Below are 19926 nucleotides of genomic sequence, written 5' to 3'. Positions count from 1 at the left end.
TAGCATGAGTAGGATTCATGTATCTCTACCTTTCTTTTGTGTTGGTACTGGGTTCTATCACTGGGCAGTGCTGCTAGCCCCTTGCCCCCTTCTTTTTTTTTAAATTTTGAGACATGGTCTTCTTAAGTTGCCCAGGCTGGGCTCCAACTTTTGATTGTCCTGCCTCAGCCTCTCAGGTAGCTGGGATTATAGGCATGAATCACATTGCCTGGCTGTATTTACACTTCTTAAACATTGTTCAGCAAATTTTTTATGCTGCCTGAATTAAGAAGCACTGATTAGCTCTATTTGGCTTCATTTTTCTTAAAGGAACAGCCTACATTTTCATTACTTTTTATTAAATGAATTTATCTCTTTTTTGTGGTGATACTTCCTTTAAATCATAATTTAAAATATATTTATTTAATTTTGCTAATTCTGTCTTAATAATACCATTATTTTAAAGCAAATACCATATTTTCATTTTTAAAACAAATTTATTCATCCAGTACAATAAATTTTCCCAGATTATTCTGAAATTAATGTTCTTTCCCCACCAGTTATTCTAAAAATCTTTTGTATTTTTCCAGTGAAATCTTGTAATCATTTTAATTAATTCATGGAAGACTGTTCAATTTGAAATTATTTTTATTATTTGTTTCCTTTGAGATCAGTAAAGTTTGAAGGGTTAGTAAAACTTTCTCATCAGGACTATTACAAAAGAGTTATACATTTTTCTTTTTTATTTTTGAAGTGATGGTATATGTTACCTTTTTTCTGTACCATGTATGTAAGAGTGTGTGTGTCTATGGATATAAAGTTGATTGTGTTGGCCTTTTCATTTATCAACATACTATGTGTATATAATGATAACTTTTCTTTTTTAATTATCTTATTTGCATATACGTATGTTGCTAATGTGGTGGAACTTCAATAACTGTGTTAATTAGTAATGTTGATTGCAGACACACATACTATTTTCTTGATTGTAAAAATGTTTCCTTTGGGAAATAATTTATTCCAGGGGATTTTCAAAATTGTAAGTGCAGGGCTATCTTCTCTTTTGTTAGAAAAGCCTTCTCTATTATATCTTTTACTTTATTGCTTTATTTTCTTTATTTACTTGGTTTCATTTACTTGAAGTGTTGAATCTTATTTTATTGGTTGTAGTGTATTGATCATGTTCATTCTTTCTTCTTTTTGTTCTTTTTATTTTTTATTTTTTTGGTACTGGGGATTGAACCAGAGAGCTTAATCACTGAGCCATATCCTCAGCCACTTTTTCCTTTTTTAATATTTTATTTAGCAACAAGGTCTTGCTAAGTTCTTAGGGCCTTGCTAAGTTGTTAAGGCTGGCTTTGAACTCATAATCCTCCTGCCTTAGCCTCCCAAATTGCTGGGATTACAGACATGTGCCACCTTAAAATCCCTATCTTCAAGTAGTCATCTTTAAGATTAAGGCTTTCACGTGTAAATTTTGGAGGGACAGAATTCAGTCCATAGGACAGAGATAATGGAGTATAAGGAAATTTTGAAAATTGTGAAGCATCTGAGGTGTCTTGGCTTCCTGTTCTAGCTTCAAACTAATTGTTCTGGTAGTAAAACAACATGTTTCATTTCTAAGAGAATAATTGATCATGTTTTATAATCTATGGTATTTGCATGTTAAATATATAATGTTGGGTAGGCTAACATGTCTAAGCTAATCACTTTTGGTTTTGCAAGCCAGAGAAGGCTAAATCTTTCTATATTAAAAGCTCTCTTGGTATGTGTGTTGGGCGGGTGGTGGTGGTGGGGATAGTAGAGGGAAGGGTGGTATTTGCTTTTTGCTTTGCTTTTGTTATGATGCTTGTTTCTCTAAGAGGAATTATTAACTACAACCCACTACGAAAATTTGTCTTGTAGTGTAATAGCTGTGAATCCACTCAATTGTGGGCTTTCATTTTAAATGGTATTTGAATTTTTTTTAGAAAAATTGGTTCTAGGCAGTACTGGAGAGTTCACAAACCTATTTTGTTTCTTGTCCACTAGTCATTTTGATAGGGCTGTGGAAGAATGGAGACAGTTCCACTGTGACCTGAACGACCTCACACAGTGGATAACGGAAGCTGAAGAGTTACTGGGGGACACCTGCGCTCCAGATGGCAGCCTGGACTTAGACAATGCCAGGATGCATCAGCAGGTGAGCACTTTCTGTTCTTGAAAGGGGATCTGCCAAAAGGTTGCATATGTATTTAGCATGTGGCTGTTAAGACAGATTTCAGAAGTATGAACTGCATATATTAATTTTTCAGGAGTACATTTGTAGTTTGTAATTTTTATTCCTAATTTAATTTCTGGTTTCCAGGGTTTACAAGAAAACTGGTCATATATAGTTTTCTATCAGGATTTTAAAGAAGTTTAAATAAAACTGCTCATTGGTGGCTAATGTGAGAAACAATCTCATTTAAAAAATTGTGTAAGAATGATTTCCTCTCTTGGAATTTGTATTCAGGATAACGTTTGTAAAATTTTGTACCCAAACTTATATCAACCACAGAAAAATATATACATACCTTAGCTGTGACTTTTTGTCCTCAAACACTTTGCATCATAGATAATTATCATAAAATTAAATTTTTCTTGATCTACAGCAGGACAGCTGCTCATGTAAGTCTAATTCAGTTCTGGGAATACATAACACAATAGCAACATCATTTCTGATAACAATAGATCTTTAAAAATAATGATAGAAAGCAAAGTAAATTTCAGTTTTACCACTGATAAAATATTTTCTCTTTTATTAAATTTTTAAAATGTATTTTCTGTAGAAGGTTCATAAGGAATTAAATAGATATGCTTTATTTTTCTCTTTAATATGTTAATGAATTTTTATGGTTTTGGAGGTACAGATAAATGTTTAAATTTGACTTTAAAATATCCCTTTAAAATTTGTTACTGAAAACTTTCTGCAGACCAGTGAAGCATTGTTTCAGCACAAAGGACATTGAAGTTTCTTTATATATTGCAGGATATATATTTATGTATTGCCAGGAATATATGGTGGGTAATTTTTTTTTTTTAAAGAGATGCATTTAAGCAGTTGTTTGGAAGAAGATGAGCAATTCACTTTAATCAAACTTGATTGATGCTTCGGCTTCAAAGTACACAGCTGTTGTTTGTTTTATGATATTAAGCTGTCCTATTTCACATTATTTTGCCTGATGACATTCCTGAGGGTGGGTTCAGCTTCAAGATAAATTTCATTGACTGTGTTCCTTGCAATGTAATTAAGTTGTTTTAAAATGTCTTTTGTTATGAACATAAAACACCCCTCCAGGAATCTGCTTCTCTAACACTTGAGCTGATGCCACAGTATTCGGGTAGGTGCATGGCGTCAGAACAGTTGAATTGTGTCATGGAATTAACTTTGGCTTGTGCTCTGTCACAGGAGCTTGAAGAGGGCATCAGCAGCCATCAGCCCAGCCTGGTCGCAGTCAATCGAGCTGGTGATGGGATTGTGCAGAGACTGTCCCCAGCAGATGGAAGCTTCCTGAAAGACAAGCTGGCAGGGGTCAACCGACGTTGGAGCGCAGTCGTTGCCGAAGTGAAGGACAGGCAGCCCAGGTGATTCCGCCGAAGTCATTTGAGGGTACAGGAGGGAGTGTGTGTGGGTTGAATCTTTTAAGATACAATCCAACCTGTCCCAAGGTCTTTTATCATCTGATATTATAATGAAGAATTTTACTGACAGTTAAGGCTCCCACTGTCCATGTCCTCATTATTTTTAGGTTGATCATGAAGTTGATTTTCTACTAAGATATGTATGTAAAAACAAACTCCATTCTTTTTGTTTCTGAGCATCCTGATAATGATGATTATGATGGAACATCAGGTAGTTGAAAGAACACAGGTCTGGCGGGGCCTTGCCTCACTCATTTGCTGGCTGAGTCTGCCTTAGTTACCCATCCCACTAGGTTGTCCTTAGTGTTGAAGGATGTGCTCTATCCCCACGTATCAACCCCTTATCTAGGTAGTAGAATATGTATAACATGTTCTACTATGTATAATATGTATAACAGTAGAATATGTATAACCGACTATGCTACAGTGTCCCAGATTCTGTGAAGGTATCAACTGATTGGAAATATGTTTGATAACTAGTGTATATAATGTTCTCTCTTTGTATTCTACATTTAAAATTATTTTAAGTCATTTTCTGAGAAATTAGAAATTTAGTGAACAATTTCTACTTTGCTTAATGTATCCAGTCTTATTGATGATTTTTGGGGGGGAGTGCTGTGGTGCTGAGGATCAAACCCAGTTCCTGTTGAGTGCTAGACAAATGCTCTACCATTAAGCCCCATCTCCAGCCCTTGTTGTGGTTTTCATTGTAGTTTTGGGTTAAAAAGTTGAAGATTTTTTTTTTCTGCTAGTTTGAACTCTGTGGATGATACATTATTTCTGTTATAAGCTATTCGTTTGTCTAACACTTTATCAAGTACATTATTATAATATTATATATGGCATTAATAGTATGGTATGGCCTGTGGCTTCTTTTTATTGTAAAAAGTCTGCATTTCTTACGTTCTGGTTACAGTCAGGCAATAATTGGTATGTGTTGATTGAGAGATCACTATGTGGCAGAGAGAGAATTTGGGACTTTGCACACATTGTCTCATTCAATCCTGATAGACACTCTCTGAGGAAACTTGCTATAGCTGTGGAAACTGGGGCTTCACCAGGAGAGGTTAAGTAACTTGTCCAAAGTTTCATAGAAAGTAGGTGCTAACAAGTATTATGCAGTATAAACCTAGAAAAGCCCCAGAGCTCTCTGGCTGAAGTTTTCCACTCTCTAAATGAGAATTATGTTCCAATGAGGATTAAATGAGACAATGTTTGCAAAGCATTCATGCCTTGACTGTTCATAGTTAACTCTTTTTTTTTAAAAAAAAATATTTTTTTAGTTGTAGTTGGGCATAATACCTTTATTTTATTTAATATTTTTTTTATGGTGCTGAAGATGGAACCCAGGGCCTTGCCCATGCTAGGCAAGCGCTCTACTGCTGAGCCACAACCCCGGTCTCCCCTAGTTAACTCTAAAATCATCTATTTCTTATAAAAGTAAGTTATTCTAGAACTTATTCTCCAGAATGTTCTTGCTAAATTTTGCCAATGATTGATTGATTTGATCAACAGTTATTGAGCCTATGTTTAGTCTTGAGGATACAAATATCACTAAGAAACAGAGACTAAGAAGAAAATTTTGAAAGATGAAAATATATAGAGAATGATTACCAAAAACGTTTCTAATAGGGGAGAGGCAGATATGATGGACTATGAAATTTAGGTCTTAAAGAGGAAGGATATTGGATGCTGAGCTTTGAGGTATTTGTAGCCATGGTCCATGAATTCCTTCTAGGGAGTGTTGTTTTAATAGGCAGCTTCCTGTTGTGATAACAAATACCTGAAATAATCAACTTTTAAAAGAAAAACTTTATTTGGTCACAGTTTTGCAGGTTTCAGCCCATGATTGGTTGACCCTGTTGACTTGGGGCCTGCAGCAACATGTCATGGTAGAAATGCTTAGTGAAGCAAACCACTCATTTCATGATAGGGAAGAAAAAAGAGTGGAGGAAGGGGCTGTAATCCAACTATCCCCTTGAACGTCATGTCCCTCAATAATCTCAAGACCTCCTGCGAGGCCTCTCCTCTTTAAGTTTCTACCACCTTCTAATTGCAAGAGCTGGGGGGCAAGTCTTAACATTTGGGCCTTTGGGGGAACATTCGAAACTACAGCATTGTACCCTGGCCTCCAAAAAAAATCTATGTTCATTTCACAACGAAAAATGCCTTCAGTTCATCCCCAAGAGTATTCCTGAAGTTTTAGCACTTTTAGCATTTCTTAAAAGTTTAAGGCCAATTTCCCCTTTAAGATTGAAAGAAAACTCAACCGTGAGCCCCTGTATGAAATCAAAATGTAAGTTATAAACTTCCAAGACATAATGGCAGGAGAGGCATGGGTTATTTATTTCCATGCCAAAAGGCAGGAATAGGAAAACAAAAGCAAGACTGAAACCTAGCACGATGAACGTGAAATCCTCCTGCTCTATGACTGGCATCCTGGGCACACTGGGGGGATGTGGTCTCTCAGGGGTTCAGGGAGACCCACCCCCACTGTTTTGTTTATAGCCCATATAGCCGCTGTCCTGGGCTGGCTTGGATCACTGCCTGCAGCTTCCCTCTGCAAATGTTCCACATTGCCAACATTTCTATCTTCTTGGGGTCCTTAATTAGGCTTGTTCTTTGCTCTCAAAGTTCTATGCTGCACTCTGTTGGAGGCTACTTGCAGGAGCTCTTACCCTATAACATGCTTCCTGGCTCTCAGATTTTCCTTTGAAATCTTGGTGGAAACCTCCTTGATTCCACAACTGATTCATTTCACACATCTGCAAAAGAAGCATCATATGGATGCTGCCTGAGTGAACTGTACTTGGGCCCTCTTGACCCATGGCTGCAATGGAGTGCCTTGTTGGCAGTGGTCCTGGGAAATCAGGGAGCCCAGAGACTCTTTTCTCAAAAGACTCTGCCCTGGAAAGTCTTTAAAATCAATATGCATCTCTACAAATCTCTGAGCCTGTGATGGCTGTGACCTTGATAATTTCTGAGAGTCCCTCTAGAAAATTTCCCTATTTTTCCAAGGCAGAATATTATTATTTTTTTCCTTCTGAACCTAGAAATACTTGGTGGCAGCAAGTGGCTGCTGATACTGCTGCTGCCTTTTTCTGCTGCTGTGTCTGTTCAGTTCTTTGCCCATTTATTGATTGGGTTATTTGTTATTTTGGTATTAAGCTTTTTGAGTTCTTTATATTTCCTGGAGATTAATGTCCTATTGGAGGTGCAGGTGGTAAAGATTTTCTCCCATTCTATAGGCTCTCTCTTCACGTTCTTAATTGTTTCCTTTGTTGTGGAGAAAGTTTTTAGTTTGATATCATCCCATTTGTTGATTCTTGATTTTACTTCTTGTGCTTTAGGATTCATTGTGGAAATCAGTTCTTAAGCTGACATGATGGAGAGTTTGGCCTATTTTTTTTTTTTTTTATTAGGCGCAGGGTCTCTGGTCTAATGCCTAGGTCCTTATCAACTTTGAGTTGAGCTTTGTGCAGGGTGATAGACTGGGGTTCAATTTCTTTTTACTACATATGGATTTCCAGTTTTCCCAGTACCATTTGTTGAAGAGTCTATCTTTTTTCCATTGTATGTTTAGGCACCTTTGTTTAGTATGACATAACGTATTTATGTGAGTTTGTCTCTGTGTCTTCTGTTCTGTTCCACTGGTCTTCATGTCTGTTTTTGTGAACTTGGATTATTATTAAGGACACCAGCAAATACAATAGCACCCATCTTGTCTGTAAGTATACACATGCTTCTCTTTTAGCACAACTGCCAGTTTTCCAAATCTCTTTCTTTCTTTGTGGTTTTACTGTAAATCCTGGTAAAAGTAAAAGCTGCCTTAATACTGGGCTGCTTTGAAATTTTCTGTGTTAGACAAACCAGTCCATCCATCACCTTTCGGCTTGGCTTCCCAAAACGTACCAAGGAATGGACAAAATGCAGTTCAGTTCTTTGCCACAGTGCAACAAAGTTGGTCTGTAGTCCAATTACCATCAAAACCCTCCTTTTTATATAAAACCTACTTAACATAACCTTTAGAATTGCACTCCTATCAATGGTCTTGTCTTTTGAGACCCCACCAGAATCAACTGTTAAGCATCACTTACAACATTTTAGGCTTTTTCTAGCTTGCTCCTTTAAACTTCTTCCATAAATCAATTTGAAAGACTTTTCCACATCATCAGGAATGCATGGTGGAGCCAAGCGCTTATAGCTTATGGCAGAGAAGCAAAAAAGAGCAATGGGCCGAGATCCCACTATCTCCTTCAAGGATATTCCCCTAGTGATCTAAAGATGTCTCATTTGGCCCCACCTCTACCAACTCTGATTGTTCCCACTCACTTCCAGTAGCACCAGGAGGAGACCGAACCTTTAACACTTGGGCCTCATCTGATTATATTCCAATATAATACTTCTTTTAATAAATTAATCAAATTTATCTTTTTCTCCTCATTTCTCCTAATATTTGTAAAATTCCGTATCCAAACTAGAGCAGCCTTTAGGGAAAAGAAAGCAGACGTGCAAAGGAGGGAGGTATGAGTAGTGAGGCCCTGGGAGAGACCTGAAGAGGATTAGGTGAAGAGGAGGGTTAGAAGCCTGGGGCAGAATTGCAAGGGGAGATTTCACATGGAGAATTCTTCCGGCTCGAGGTGAGGTGACTTCTGGGCTTTCTGCAGGGAAACAGTGCACAAGCAGAAATTCTTCTATAGATTTACAAATGGATCTCTATAGAGTGTGATAATTATTGTGCTTGAAACTAACAAAGTGAAGTTTATGCCTATTTTACTCACTTCTTGAACATGAAAGGAATAATGAATCTTTTGCTCCAGATGTTGCATTTTGACTAAAGCAATATTTGTTTATATAAATGCATGTTAAACTTCGGGTTTGTGACCTAGCTTATGTTGAGACTACCTTAAAATATTGAGTGTGTATGCATGCTGTTATCAATGTCATTGAGAAATATCACACAGTTTTTTTTTTTTTATTGAAAGCCTGCAGCTAAATATTTGCACAGTTCAACTATTTGTGCTGTTCCTTAATGAGCAATTGTTATCTGCTATTTGAATGGAATTTGTAATTTGTTTTTATACTTAGGGCTAACATTTAAATTGTAGATTATATGTAGTTTGCAGATAAAAGTTTTTGGTGACTCAAATATGTCTTATTAAAATCACTTGATAATGTTAGTTTCCTTCTCAGTTCTATTTTCAAAGTACTAATTTAATCATGATTATGAAATATTGGAAGCTTAAATTCCAACTTTTTTTTTTTTTTAATAAAAGGCTGGTACTAGTATTTTGGGCATTTCCAAAGTTTTTAAATCAAATACTTTTCAGGGTAGACTACCCATTTTAGTATTGGTAACCTTAACAATTTATATTACTGCTATTTAATCTTGAAACAGTATTTTCTTCATGGATATTAAGAACTCCGATTTATTAGTGATTTTCATTAGTTTTGTAATATTAAATATTATTAGCTCCATTAAGCATATAAGTATTTAATATTTTATTGCATCTACTACATCATTTTGTTAGGCCTCATGATTAAGGCATAGCCATTAAACATGTACATTCTGATTAGGGATGATACATGCAATTCATTAAAAAATGGCATTCAATTTTTCAACCAGCACCAAATTGTAGCAACTATAAAAATAATGATACCACTAAGCTCCTGATAGCTTTTAATCCCTTTAAAAAAGTATCCAATTATGTTTGTCATATGAATTCTAATCATATTCTCATCTTCTTCCAGATGGTTTGTATTCTTATAAATGTTATTCTTATAACATTTAAAAGAGCTAATTAAGGCAGTTCCATTTTTATATTCATCTGACTGTTTTCCTTGCATCCTTTAAAACTTTTGCTGTATTTTTCCTAGATCTCTTTTTATAACTTTGTGTGCCATATTCAAGCATAATGCTTACTTTAAAGAACTAATCGACTTTACATTTTTCTTGTTTTTTCCAATACTTGTAATCTTTTTCTAATCTCAGCACTTTGTCTCTTTTTTCTCTGTCCTATGAATAAAGCAGAGTAAAAGTTGCCCCCTGATGTGAATAATGCGCCATATAATGATGCTGTTCTATCTGCATGAAGTACTCAAAAAAGAATTGTTTGCTTTTCCTTATTATTTTAGATAAAGACATTTTTCATGTTTTTAAAAAATTTCTATTATACTACCCAGTGGTATCTAACTTTAAAAAGTTGTATATAAAGTACATATAATATTCTTTAGTTTCTATGTTTTTGAATAGCATTAAGGAAAAATTCTTGTTATTTTTATTAAGTAGCCTTTAGTCTGCCATATGTATATATTATCATTAACATTCATTTAAAAACACATATTAAAAATAATTGTTAGAGGGGCTGGGGTTGTGACTCAATAGTAGAGTACTTGCCTAGCCCGTGCAAGGCCCTGGGTTCAATTATCAGCATCACATAAAAATAAATAAAATAAAGGTATTGTGTCCAACTTCAACTAAAAAATAAATATTAAAAAAATAATTGTTAGAAATTATTTCTTTTTGGAGAGTTAATCAGGATATCATAAGCACATATATAATGTTCTTAATGAGATTTTTTTTCTTATTATTTTTCAATAATTCTTTTAGGCTAAAAGGAGAAAGTAAACAAGTGATGGGGTATAGAAAAAAGCTAGATGAGATTATCTGTTGGTTAATGAAGGCTGAGAATACTGTGCAAAAGAGATCAACTACAGAGCTGGAAGGAAACCTACAGGAATTAGCAGTAAGTGGTGCATTTGTCTCTATATTTGCCATTGCCTTTTGATGCACGGGCATTATTCTTATGTAAGACATTGCATGACTAAAGAAGAAAAGGAAAGAAACTTTGTACTTTGTGTAAATGTGATGAATTTAAAGAGGATTTTTTTTTTAAGAGCAGCTGTAATTTTGAGCTTCCAGAGATAAAGCTTCATGCACATAGAAAGGATAAACCACCATACTCTTAGTATTAGGTCAGATTTTTAGAGTATGTAAAAATAATTAAAGTATTTAACACTGTTGTGAAGTATAGGTGTTTTTTTTGCTATTAGATTTGGAATATAAACACTGATTATTATTGATGAAGTTGAGTTTTACAGAAAATTCTTGAGCAATGTGCACAATAATTCATTGGAACTTACTGGAGAGTTAGTGTAATGATTGTCTTAATGAAATTTTATTTGTTGCAGCTGATAAGAATAGTCTATAGTTGTTCATGTATATAATAGCAAAAAATGCATAAAGATATGCAGGTATATAAATATATCCAAATATCCCTAAAATTTTATATCACAAGTATTTATAGTTTTTGTTAGTGCAAGTACATGTTGTAGAATAGTAAGAATTATGTGTTCACATTTATATCTAACAAGACAGCAATTGTGTGACTGTGTATGCATATGTGCATGTATAAAAATATGTGTGAAAGGGTACTTAATGACTGGATAACAGATTTGGTCCATAAAGGAATATGATTGGGGCATTTGGGGAAAGGCATTTTTTAATAATGATTAAAAATATGTTGCAAAACATTTATTAAGCTTTCTTTGCAAAATGTGAAAATATCTACTATCCTGTTTTAATAAAAATATCAATAGAATTTCCCTTTTGCAAGCAATCTGGGAAGAATTACAAAGGGAAGGACCCTGTATTAAGACGGAGTATCAAGGTGGAGATAAGAACAGAGTGTTAGCTGTGTGTGGTGGCACACGCCTGTAATCAGCTACTCAGGAGGCTGAGGTAGGAGAATTGTGGACTTGAGGACAGCATCAGCAACTTAGTGAGATCCCTCATCTCAAAATAAAAAATCCAGGGGGCTGGGGATGTAGTTCAGTGGTCGAGTACCCCTTGGTTCAACTCCCAGTTTCAGGGGAAGGAGGGAGAAGGACTAGAGTGTTAATTTAGAAAGGAAAACACAGTATAACCCTGTTAAAAGAGAAAGTATGGAAGTGTGTGTTCCTGTGGACGCACAGACAATTGCACTTTGGTGTGTCTTCATTGTCTCTCTGTTCCGGTTTCTTAATATGTGCTCAGGCATCTTGTAAGTTCATGTTCCATTGGAGAAATTAAAACCCCACATTTATAAGAATGCTCTCCCAAGAGATTTTTAGTACATTTCTTGAATTTTGCCCAGTAGAACAATTGTCCTGCTGAACTTGTCTTTGATTCCTTTAGGACTTAACCCAAGAGATGGAAGTAGAAGCTGAAAAACTCAAATGGCTGAATAGAACTGAACTGGAGATGCTCTCAGATAAAAGTCTGAGCTTACACGAAAGAGAGAAACTTTCAGAAAGCTTACGAACTGCAAACACTACTTGGAATAAGGTGAGTGGGGCTTCTCTAACATACATTTCATATTTATTGATATGGAATGAGAACAGGTTTGTAGCTGTTTCACCTTTAAGCATGCATAATTCTTACTCATGTTTACAGTTTTTTTAATCCATTATAGACAGAAGCATATGTTTTCAAAGAATATCTTCTATTTAATATGGAATTCTTTGGCCAGGAGGACTTATACATTATATACTACATTAAATAATGAATGTATATGACAATTAGGCAATAAAGTGCCAATAATTATATTCTAAAAACGAAAACCTTAAAATAGCTTCCTGATGTCACACGAGACTTTTCACATGTGTGTTGTTTATTTTCAGTGATTTTATTCATTCAGTGTGTATTTAGTAGGTTCCAGTGGCATATAATGACGTATGACTCTAATTGTAACTCAGTGCTCTCCTTTCCCTCATATTTTTTCGTGATTTGTTATCGGCTCAGAATGGTTATATAATACATAGCATTAGGATTCATTTTGACATAATTATAAATGCATGGAATATAATTTTCTCCAATTTAGTCCCTAATACTTACCCTAACCCCTTTTCCCTCCCCCATTCCCTTTCCTCTACTCTATTAATCTTTCTATTTATTTACATTTTTAAAAATAGCATCTTGTAGATATACATAATGGTGAGGTTCATTGTGGTATATTTATATATGTACCTTGGAAAGTTAGTTCAGATTCATTCCACTGTTTTCCCCTTATTCCCTCCCTCCTCCCTCCCAACTAATTTCCTTCTGTTACTCCCCTAATCTTTCTTTTTTGTTGTTATTGGAATTCCTCTTTCCCCATTTCTTTTCTCTTTCATCCCTCTTTATTTTAGACTAGCTTTCACATATCAGAGAAAATATTTGACCTTTGACTTTTTGGGTCTTACTTATTTCACTTAGCATTTTAGTTTCCAGTTACATCCATTTGCCAGCAAATGACATCATTTCATTCCTTTTTATGGCTGAGTAATATCTATTCAGTTGATGGACATCTAAGCTGGTTCCATAGTTTGGCTATTGTGACGTGTGCTGCTATAAACATTGATGTGACTGAATTTCTGTAGCATGATGATTTTTAGATCTTTTTGAAATATACCAAGGAGTGGGATACCTGGGTCATAAGGTGGTTTCATTCCTTATTTTTTGAATCTCCATATACCTTCCAGAGTGGTTGTGCTAATTTGCAGTCCTACCAACAATGTATGAGTATACCTTTTCCCTGCATCTTCACCAACACTTATTTTTATTCATATTCTTCTTTTTTATTATTTGTTTCTTGATAATCACTATTCTGACTGGAGTGAGATGAAATCTTGTTGTGGTTTTGATTTTAATTACATAATTACTATAGATGTTTAATTTTTTTTATATACTTGATGGCCATTTGTATTTTTTCTTTTGAGACATATCAGTTAAGTCGTTTTGCCCATTTACTTATTGGGTATTTGTGGCTTTGGTGTTAAGTTTTTTGAGTTCTTTGTATATTCTGGATATTAATGCCCTATCTGAGGTGCAGCTGGCAAGGATCTCCCATTCTCTAGCTTCTCTTTTCATGCTGTTAATTATTTTCCTTGCTATGTAGAAGCTTTTTGGTATCTATCTATCTATCTTTGAGAAAAAGGAAAAAGAAGGTTTATTGATTTGCTAGAAAATGAGAAATACATGGGACTCCTGTGCCAGAGGCTATGATTCTGCCCATCAGCTTTTAAAGAGGTGATTCAAAGGCTACATTCCACATATTCTCTGTTGGAGTTGTAATTCTGTTGTTAATTTCGGGGATAGTCATTTCTGAGATCCTCTTTTACCATATCCAAAGTCTGTCTATATTACTTCATTTCTATGGTGGTTGTATTCTCAGGACAGATAAATCTGTCTAAAATGGAAAAGAAAGGTAATCCTGTTTCCTCTGATATTAGAAAGGGAGAGAGATTAGGGAGGAGTAGGGAGAGAGAAAGAAAGAAAGAGAAAGAAATATGTCCATTTAAAAACTAAGCTGCAGTGATAGGGCAGCAAGAGCTATATTCAAAGCATAAAGTGGACCACTGTTACATTTCTACACTGTCAATTTCTGCATTCCATTTCTATGAAAAAATGGGTGACACCATCTCCATGCTACTTGCTGCTGAAAGAGTGCAAAGTTGGGGAAGTAATCCAAAATTCTTGTTCTCTATCAGGTGGGGTGTGGACAGTTAAGGGTATTCAGCATCAGAGCAGTCCAGAGGCCCATAGTGACAGATGGCAGGTGACTGGACAAGGCATACATAGGGGAGGGAATCAGCATTATTTTTTTGGTAAATAGTTAGTATAAAATCAATTAGTATTTCAGGCAGTCCCTGAAAACCATGAAGACAGTAACCCATAGTCATTATCTGCAGAAAACAGATCGAGTTTATCAACATATAAGGGTAGGAAGATTTGTAAGTCTGTAAGATCAGGCTCAAATTAACTCAGGACACACTTGTGGCTCTTGAGTCCTTTATGATCAGTATTATTAGGCTCTCTCACACAAGAACCCTTCCTTTAGAGGCTCTGGCTTTATTCACTTTGGGTAGGGCTGACACAACTGTATGTCTTGTTCCTATGTACTATTCAGAGTTAGCTAAGATTCCTCAGAGATAATTCTTGGAGATGTGTGCGAAGATCCTTGGCTCCTTTAGCTTTCCTGTACCAGTGGTACCATCTGCTAGGATGGGTCAAAAGTCTTGCTGACCATACTTGGCTTCTCTTGGAAGCATCAGGAACATTTCCTCTCCAATGACCCTCCTCTTTTCAGAATGTACACTGGTTGGCTTCCTGTTCTCTAAAGTCATCTTGATCTCCCTGATCAACAGATCAGGTGACTCACTGGAATTTCAGGGCCCAGAAATTATTATTTTAATTGTTATTCTCTGGGTCCTGGCTAACCTTAGAGGGCAAGGGTCAAAATGTTGGCTGTTTTTTCCTTGGCCTTTTTACTTCCTTGACTTTGGTCTCCAATTTTTGGTTTTAAACATGCACCAGACCAATTTCATCAGTCTTAAAGGGGGAATAACAGATTACAACTTCAATATCTATAGTTTTACAGTTATCCCTTTCATTTAATTGGGATCACTAGTAGAAGTGGAAGCCAGCATTAGATCCTATCTGTCCTATAGGTGAAAACTTATTTTTCCAAATTAACCCAGGTGGTTGAATTAGAAGCAGTACCTCTGCAAAACACTGACAAGTAACAGTTATAAAGTTTACCAGGAAAATACAAAATGAAATTAATAGAGCAAAAACATATTCAGTTTGTGTAATAGCTACGAACCAAATAAAATGATTTTTATAATCTTAAACTTTTACTTAGTTATGTATTATATCCCCTGTTTATTTTGAGAACATAATAATCTTTTTTTTTCCATTTTTGTGGTGCTGGGGATTAATCTCAGGGCCTTCTGTATGTAAGGCAGGCACTCTACCAACTGAGCTGTATCCCCAGCCCATGATCACAGTAATCTTTACAACAAAAATCGATCTTTGGAATACCACTTTAAATGGTCCAAGTTTAGCCTATTTTTCAGTCATTTTAACACAGAGTAAAGTGAGAGGCAGAGCCTTACCTCAGTAAGGTGGGGCTCTTGACAAATAACCCAGTACATTTCATTTGAAACATGAATCAAAGGCTAAGAGAGCTTTAAACTTTCTTTTTATGGAAAAAGTGGCAAAATGTTTCCATGTTATACAATATCACCTTTAAACAGATCAGGTTCTCCTTATTATTTTTCAAAAACACATTTTAAATTTCTATTCCAATGTAAAGAGTAACACAAAATTGTATATATAACTCATTGATAACAGGTTACTTTATCCAGTCATAAAACATCAAATGAAATGAATGTTTGTTATTTCTACATAAATCTGAAGGAGGATTTTGCTACAGATAATTTTAGTTTTGAGAATGTGAACTTGACAAAGTACTCTCCTAAGCTTTACATTTAACTAAGTTTAACTTTTAAAGTACAGTTTGGAATGCACAGTGTAAGTAACAATAGTCACAGGTCTGCATAGGTTAGCAGTATTAGCAAAAATCATATGGTAGCCTTAAATCTATTATATATTTAGGAAACAGTGTTAATGATCAGAAATAGATTTAGTCAAAGCAAACAGATATAAGATAGATCATTAGATGGCAGTGTGGTCTTTCTATGTCAGATCAAAAAGAATACTTATTGATTGATTACCTTGCCAGTAAACCTAGATCAACATTCATTTTATAAACTTTTACATAACATGTAGAAAAGGCTCAGACAGATATAGTTATCAGATTATATATATATATATATATTTGCATATATTTAGGGTGTCAATTATATTGTAACCTAAAATAAAAGTTGTTTATTTAACCAGTTATGAACAGATCATTTAAAAGACTTTAAAGCAGGTACAAATCCTAATTCTTTTTAGACTTAGTTTCTCAAAGTAATAAAACCTAATAGATACAAGAAAATTGTCTTGATAGATAAGAGCAGATCAATGTTTCAGACTTTGCTTCATATCACTACATTGAAATTTGAATGCTTGACTGTGCTAATTATAGCCAACTTAATCCCATACTGAAACTTTTTGAGATGTTTTTCTTCCACAAACCATCTGCAACATACTTAGACATTTTACAATTTGTTTATAACCTTAGTTTTGTCCTTTCTTCTTGGACTTTAGCACAAGAATATTACTTTACCATGTAAAATACTTTATCATCCAGAAACATTTCCTTTGCTTTCTAATTTTCCATACTAAAATTTATTTCCATATCTACAAATTTATTTTCTTTTATCTTTTCTAGTTTCAGACCATTTCTTAAATTCATATTCTGAAACAATCCTTATGAATTTTATCTGTGCATTTAATTTACACAACAAATTTCATCCCAGGAGAGGGATCAGAAAATCTGGCCTATAAAAAACTGTGTCTTAATCTGTTTTCTCCCAGGTTGCATTCAAGGGGTTGGAGCACAGGAGATATGTTTGAGCCTGACCTGTCTCCCTTATCGTTATCACAATGCCATCAGTGTTAAGTGAGTTCTCCACTGTGGGTTGTACCCAGAGTCTCTTTTTGGGCCTTTTTCCTACACTAGGCATATTGATGTGCAGTAGAGGAAGCCCTTTTCATCCTTTTCTTTTGGCTTCTTTGAAGATACCTTTGCAGAGGCTGCCGACAAAACATGGGTTGGTCTTAGTTTCTGTCTTTTTCTTTTCTGAGTGCAGTTGTTTATCCTGTCAGTCTCCCCCGGCATTTAGTTTGATGGGATCCTGTTATAGCAAGAATTGCTTTGCTATAATAAATATCCTCTGGCCAAAAGAGGTGTCCTGTCAGATGAAAGGGGAGACTCTTCCTGTCCCTGGATCATAAATGGACAGTGCTGGAACCTACTGCTGCATTCTTTCTGTTCAGCAGCCTCCACCCACAATGTGCAAGAGGGCTGGAAGGCAGGGGAGAGGCCAGGTTCCCAGGCAGCTTTTCTGAGATATTTTTTCTCCCCCCCAGCTTAGGGCTTGTGTCCTTCACCCATGCCAGACTGAAAAACAGTGTGGGAGTGCCCTTAAAAATTTCAATCTTTTAAAACCTTTCTTCTGGTCTCCTGCTCTCCTTGCACACCAGGGGCAGTGCCTTTTGGCACTTTCAACTTAGTTCCTGATGTTCAGACCCCTTATCCCGAAACTGCATAAGAGCCTGTGCATACGGAATCTTCCATGTACTTTACCAACTTCAACTTCAAGGTTATATACTAATCCAGAAGAACCAGTCAAAGGGCAGATTGTGTTACAGTAAACCATTTTTCTCTTAGACAGGCTTATGCCCACAGGTGGTCATTCAGCCAAGATCTCTGTGCTCAGGAGACTACTGGTAAGATCAACACAGCATGGCCCAGGTCTTAAAGGGCCAGTGACAGATACAAAAAATCAGACAAAAAAGGATCACTGAAACCAGGGCTGACAGACGGGAACCTTTAAAATAGACCCGCCTGTATCAATTTCTTCCACTTACTTTACCTTTGACAGACCAACTCCAACGTAAGTTCGCGTAATAATTCACAAAGTTATTCAAAAGCCAGATCAGTACAGTAAAACATGATCTTAGACAGGCTTATACATATAGGTGGCCCTTCCACTTGACCTCTGACAGACCGACTCCAGTTGCAAGATTGTACAAAAAAAGAGACACACAGACAACTAGAGAGGAACCCCAAAACCATGGCTGACAGATGGGAACCTTTAAAATGATCAGCCAAGATCTTCGTAAGAGACTACTATAGGATCAATGAAGTATTGGCCATTTCTTAAAAAGGGGCTGTAACAGATACAAACAAAACAAAAACAGAGAGAGATAACCAGAGGGAATTCCCAAACCCAAGATCAACAAACAGATGAGAACTTAGGACAGACCAGTATGGAGCACATATCCCTAGGTTCTGGAGTCCTACTTAACCAGGACTCCTACACCAGTGTGGCCACAGGTGTCCCCACAAAGAGGGATCATCTGTTCCCATGAAGAGGAATCAGGGTCTTGGCCTGCACACTAGGGAACTTACTGGATGGCTAAGGGTTTTTGTGACTTTACAGAGTTCAGTTTCCTTTTTCTCAAAGTGGACCATGATGGAACAAATTGTACCATTCAGGGAGAGAAGGTGGGAATTCCCCAAAGCAAAAGGAGCTTCAGCAGCTGCTGGGATGGTCCCTTAGTCCCTCCCTTTACTCACAGGAATAGCTCTTCCAGTTTCATCTGAGGCAAACTCAACCATCTTGTAACTCCCCTGCAGTTGGCTTTCAGCAAGTTCTCCAGCTACCTTGCATCCTCAGCATGGAAGTGGGTTTCCTTAGAGAGCCAGGCCTGCCCAAGAAAGCTGGAGCAGGGGCTGTTCTTGGGTACCATCTGGGGGGTGCCATATTAGATACCAAATGCTTGGTCCTTGTCCCCAATGCCAGTGTGATTCTCCAAAAGCTTTTTAGTTTGATGGTGTGATTTTAGGGGTCATGTTAAGGAAGTTGGTTCCTATGCTGATGTGTTGGAGTGTTGGGCCTCCATATTCTTCTAGCAGTTGGGGAGTTTCTGGTCTAATTTCTAGGTCTTCAATCAACTTTGAGTTGACTCTGGTGCAGGGTGAGAGAGAGGGATCTATCTTCATTCTTCTACATATGGATATCTAGTTTTCCCAGCACCATTTATTAAAATGATTATCTTTTTTTGCCAACATATGTTTTTGGTACTTTTATCTAGTATAGCTAACTGCGTTTATGTGGGTTTGACTTGTTGTCTTCTCTCTGTTCCATTGTTCTTCGTATCTTTCTGGTGCTAGTGTCATGCTGTTTTGTTACTGTGGCTCTGTAGTATCATTTCCGGTCTGGCATTTTGATGCCTCCAGCATAGCTCTTTTAGCTCAGGATTACTGTGGCTATTCTGAGCCTCTTATTTTTCCAAATGAATTTTAGTACTGCTTTTTTAGTTCTGTGAAGAATGTCCTTAGTATGTTTTGTTTGGTTTGGTTTAGTTTTCTGGTACCAGGGATTAAACCCAGGGGTGCTTAACTACTGAATCACATCCTCATCCCTTTTTATAATGTATTTAGAGTCAGCGTCTCACTAAGTTACTTAGGGCCTTGTTATGTTGCTGAGACTGGCTTTGAACTCACAGTCCTTCTGCCTCAGCTTCCTAAGTGGCTGGGATTACAGGCATGTGCCACTATTCCTAGGCTGTCATTGATGTTTTGATGGAAATTGCACTGAATCTGTATAATGCTTTTGGTAGCATGGCCATTTTGATGATATTAATTCTGCCTATCCAAGATGGGAGGTCTTTACATCATCTAAGGTCTTCTTTTATTTCTTTCTTCAATGTTCTATAGTTTTCATTGTAGCAGTCCTTCACATTCTTCATCAGATTAATTCCAAGATATATATATATTTTTTAGGTTACTATAAATGGGATAGTTT

General features: G+C 36.2%; 1 protein-coding gene across 9 annotated transcripts in view; it reads left to right on the top strand.

Annotated features, from left to right (window-relative positions):
• Utrn (utrophin) overlaps positions 1–19926 on the top strand; it is a 508932-nt gene that overhangs the window by 212889 nt on the left and 276117 nt on the right. For all 9 annotated transcript variants that reach the window (XR_013424804.1, XM_078018961.1, XM_078018962.1 and 6 more), the window contains 4 exons: positions 2011–2161; positions 3410–3585; positions 10253–10388; positions 11819–11968. Coding sequence is in view for 8 of the 9 variants with exons in the window: in XM_078018961.1 (XP_077875087.1) it covers positions 2011–2161; positions 3410–3585; positions 10253–10388; positions 11819–11968 (613 nt within the window). In the remaining variant the exon portion in view is untranslated. The remainder of the gene's footprint in view (positions 1–2010; positions 2162–3409; positions 3586–10252; positions 10389–11818; positions 11969–19926) is intronic.

The sequence above is a fragment of the Ictidomys tridecemlineatus genome, chromosome 8 (assembly GCF_052094955.1).
Source record: "Ictidomys tridecemlineatus isolate mIctTri1 chromosome 8, mIctTri1.hap1, whole genome shotgun sequence".
Lineage (NCBI taxonomy): Eukaryota > Metazoa > Chordata > Mammalia > Rodentia > Sciuridae > Ictidomys > Ictidomys tridecemlineatus.
This window is presented reverse-complemented; position numbering and strand designations above follow the sequence as displayed.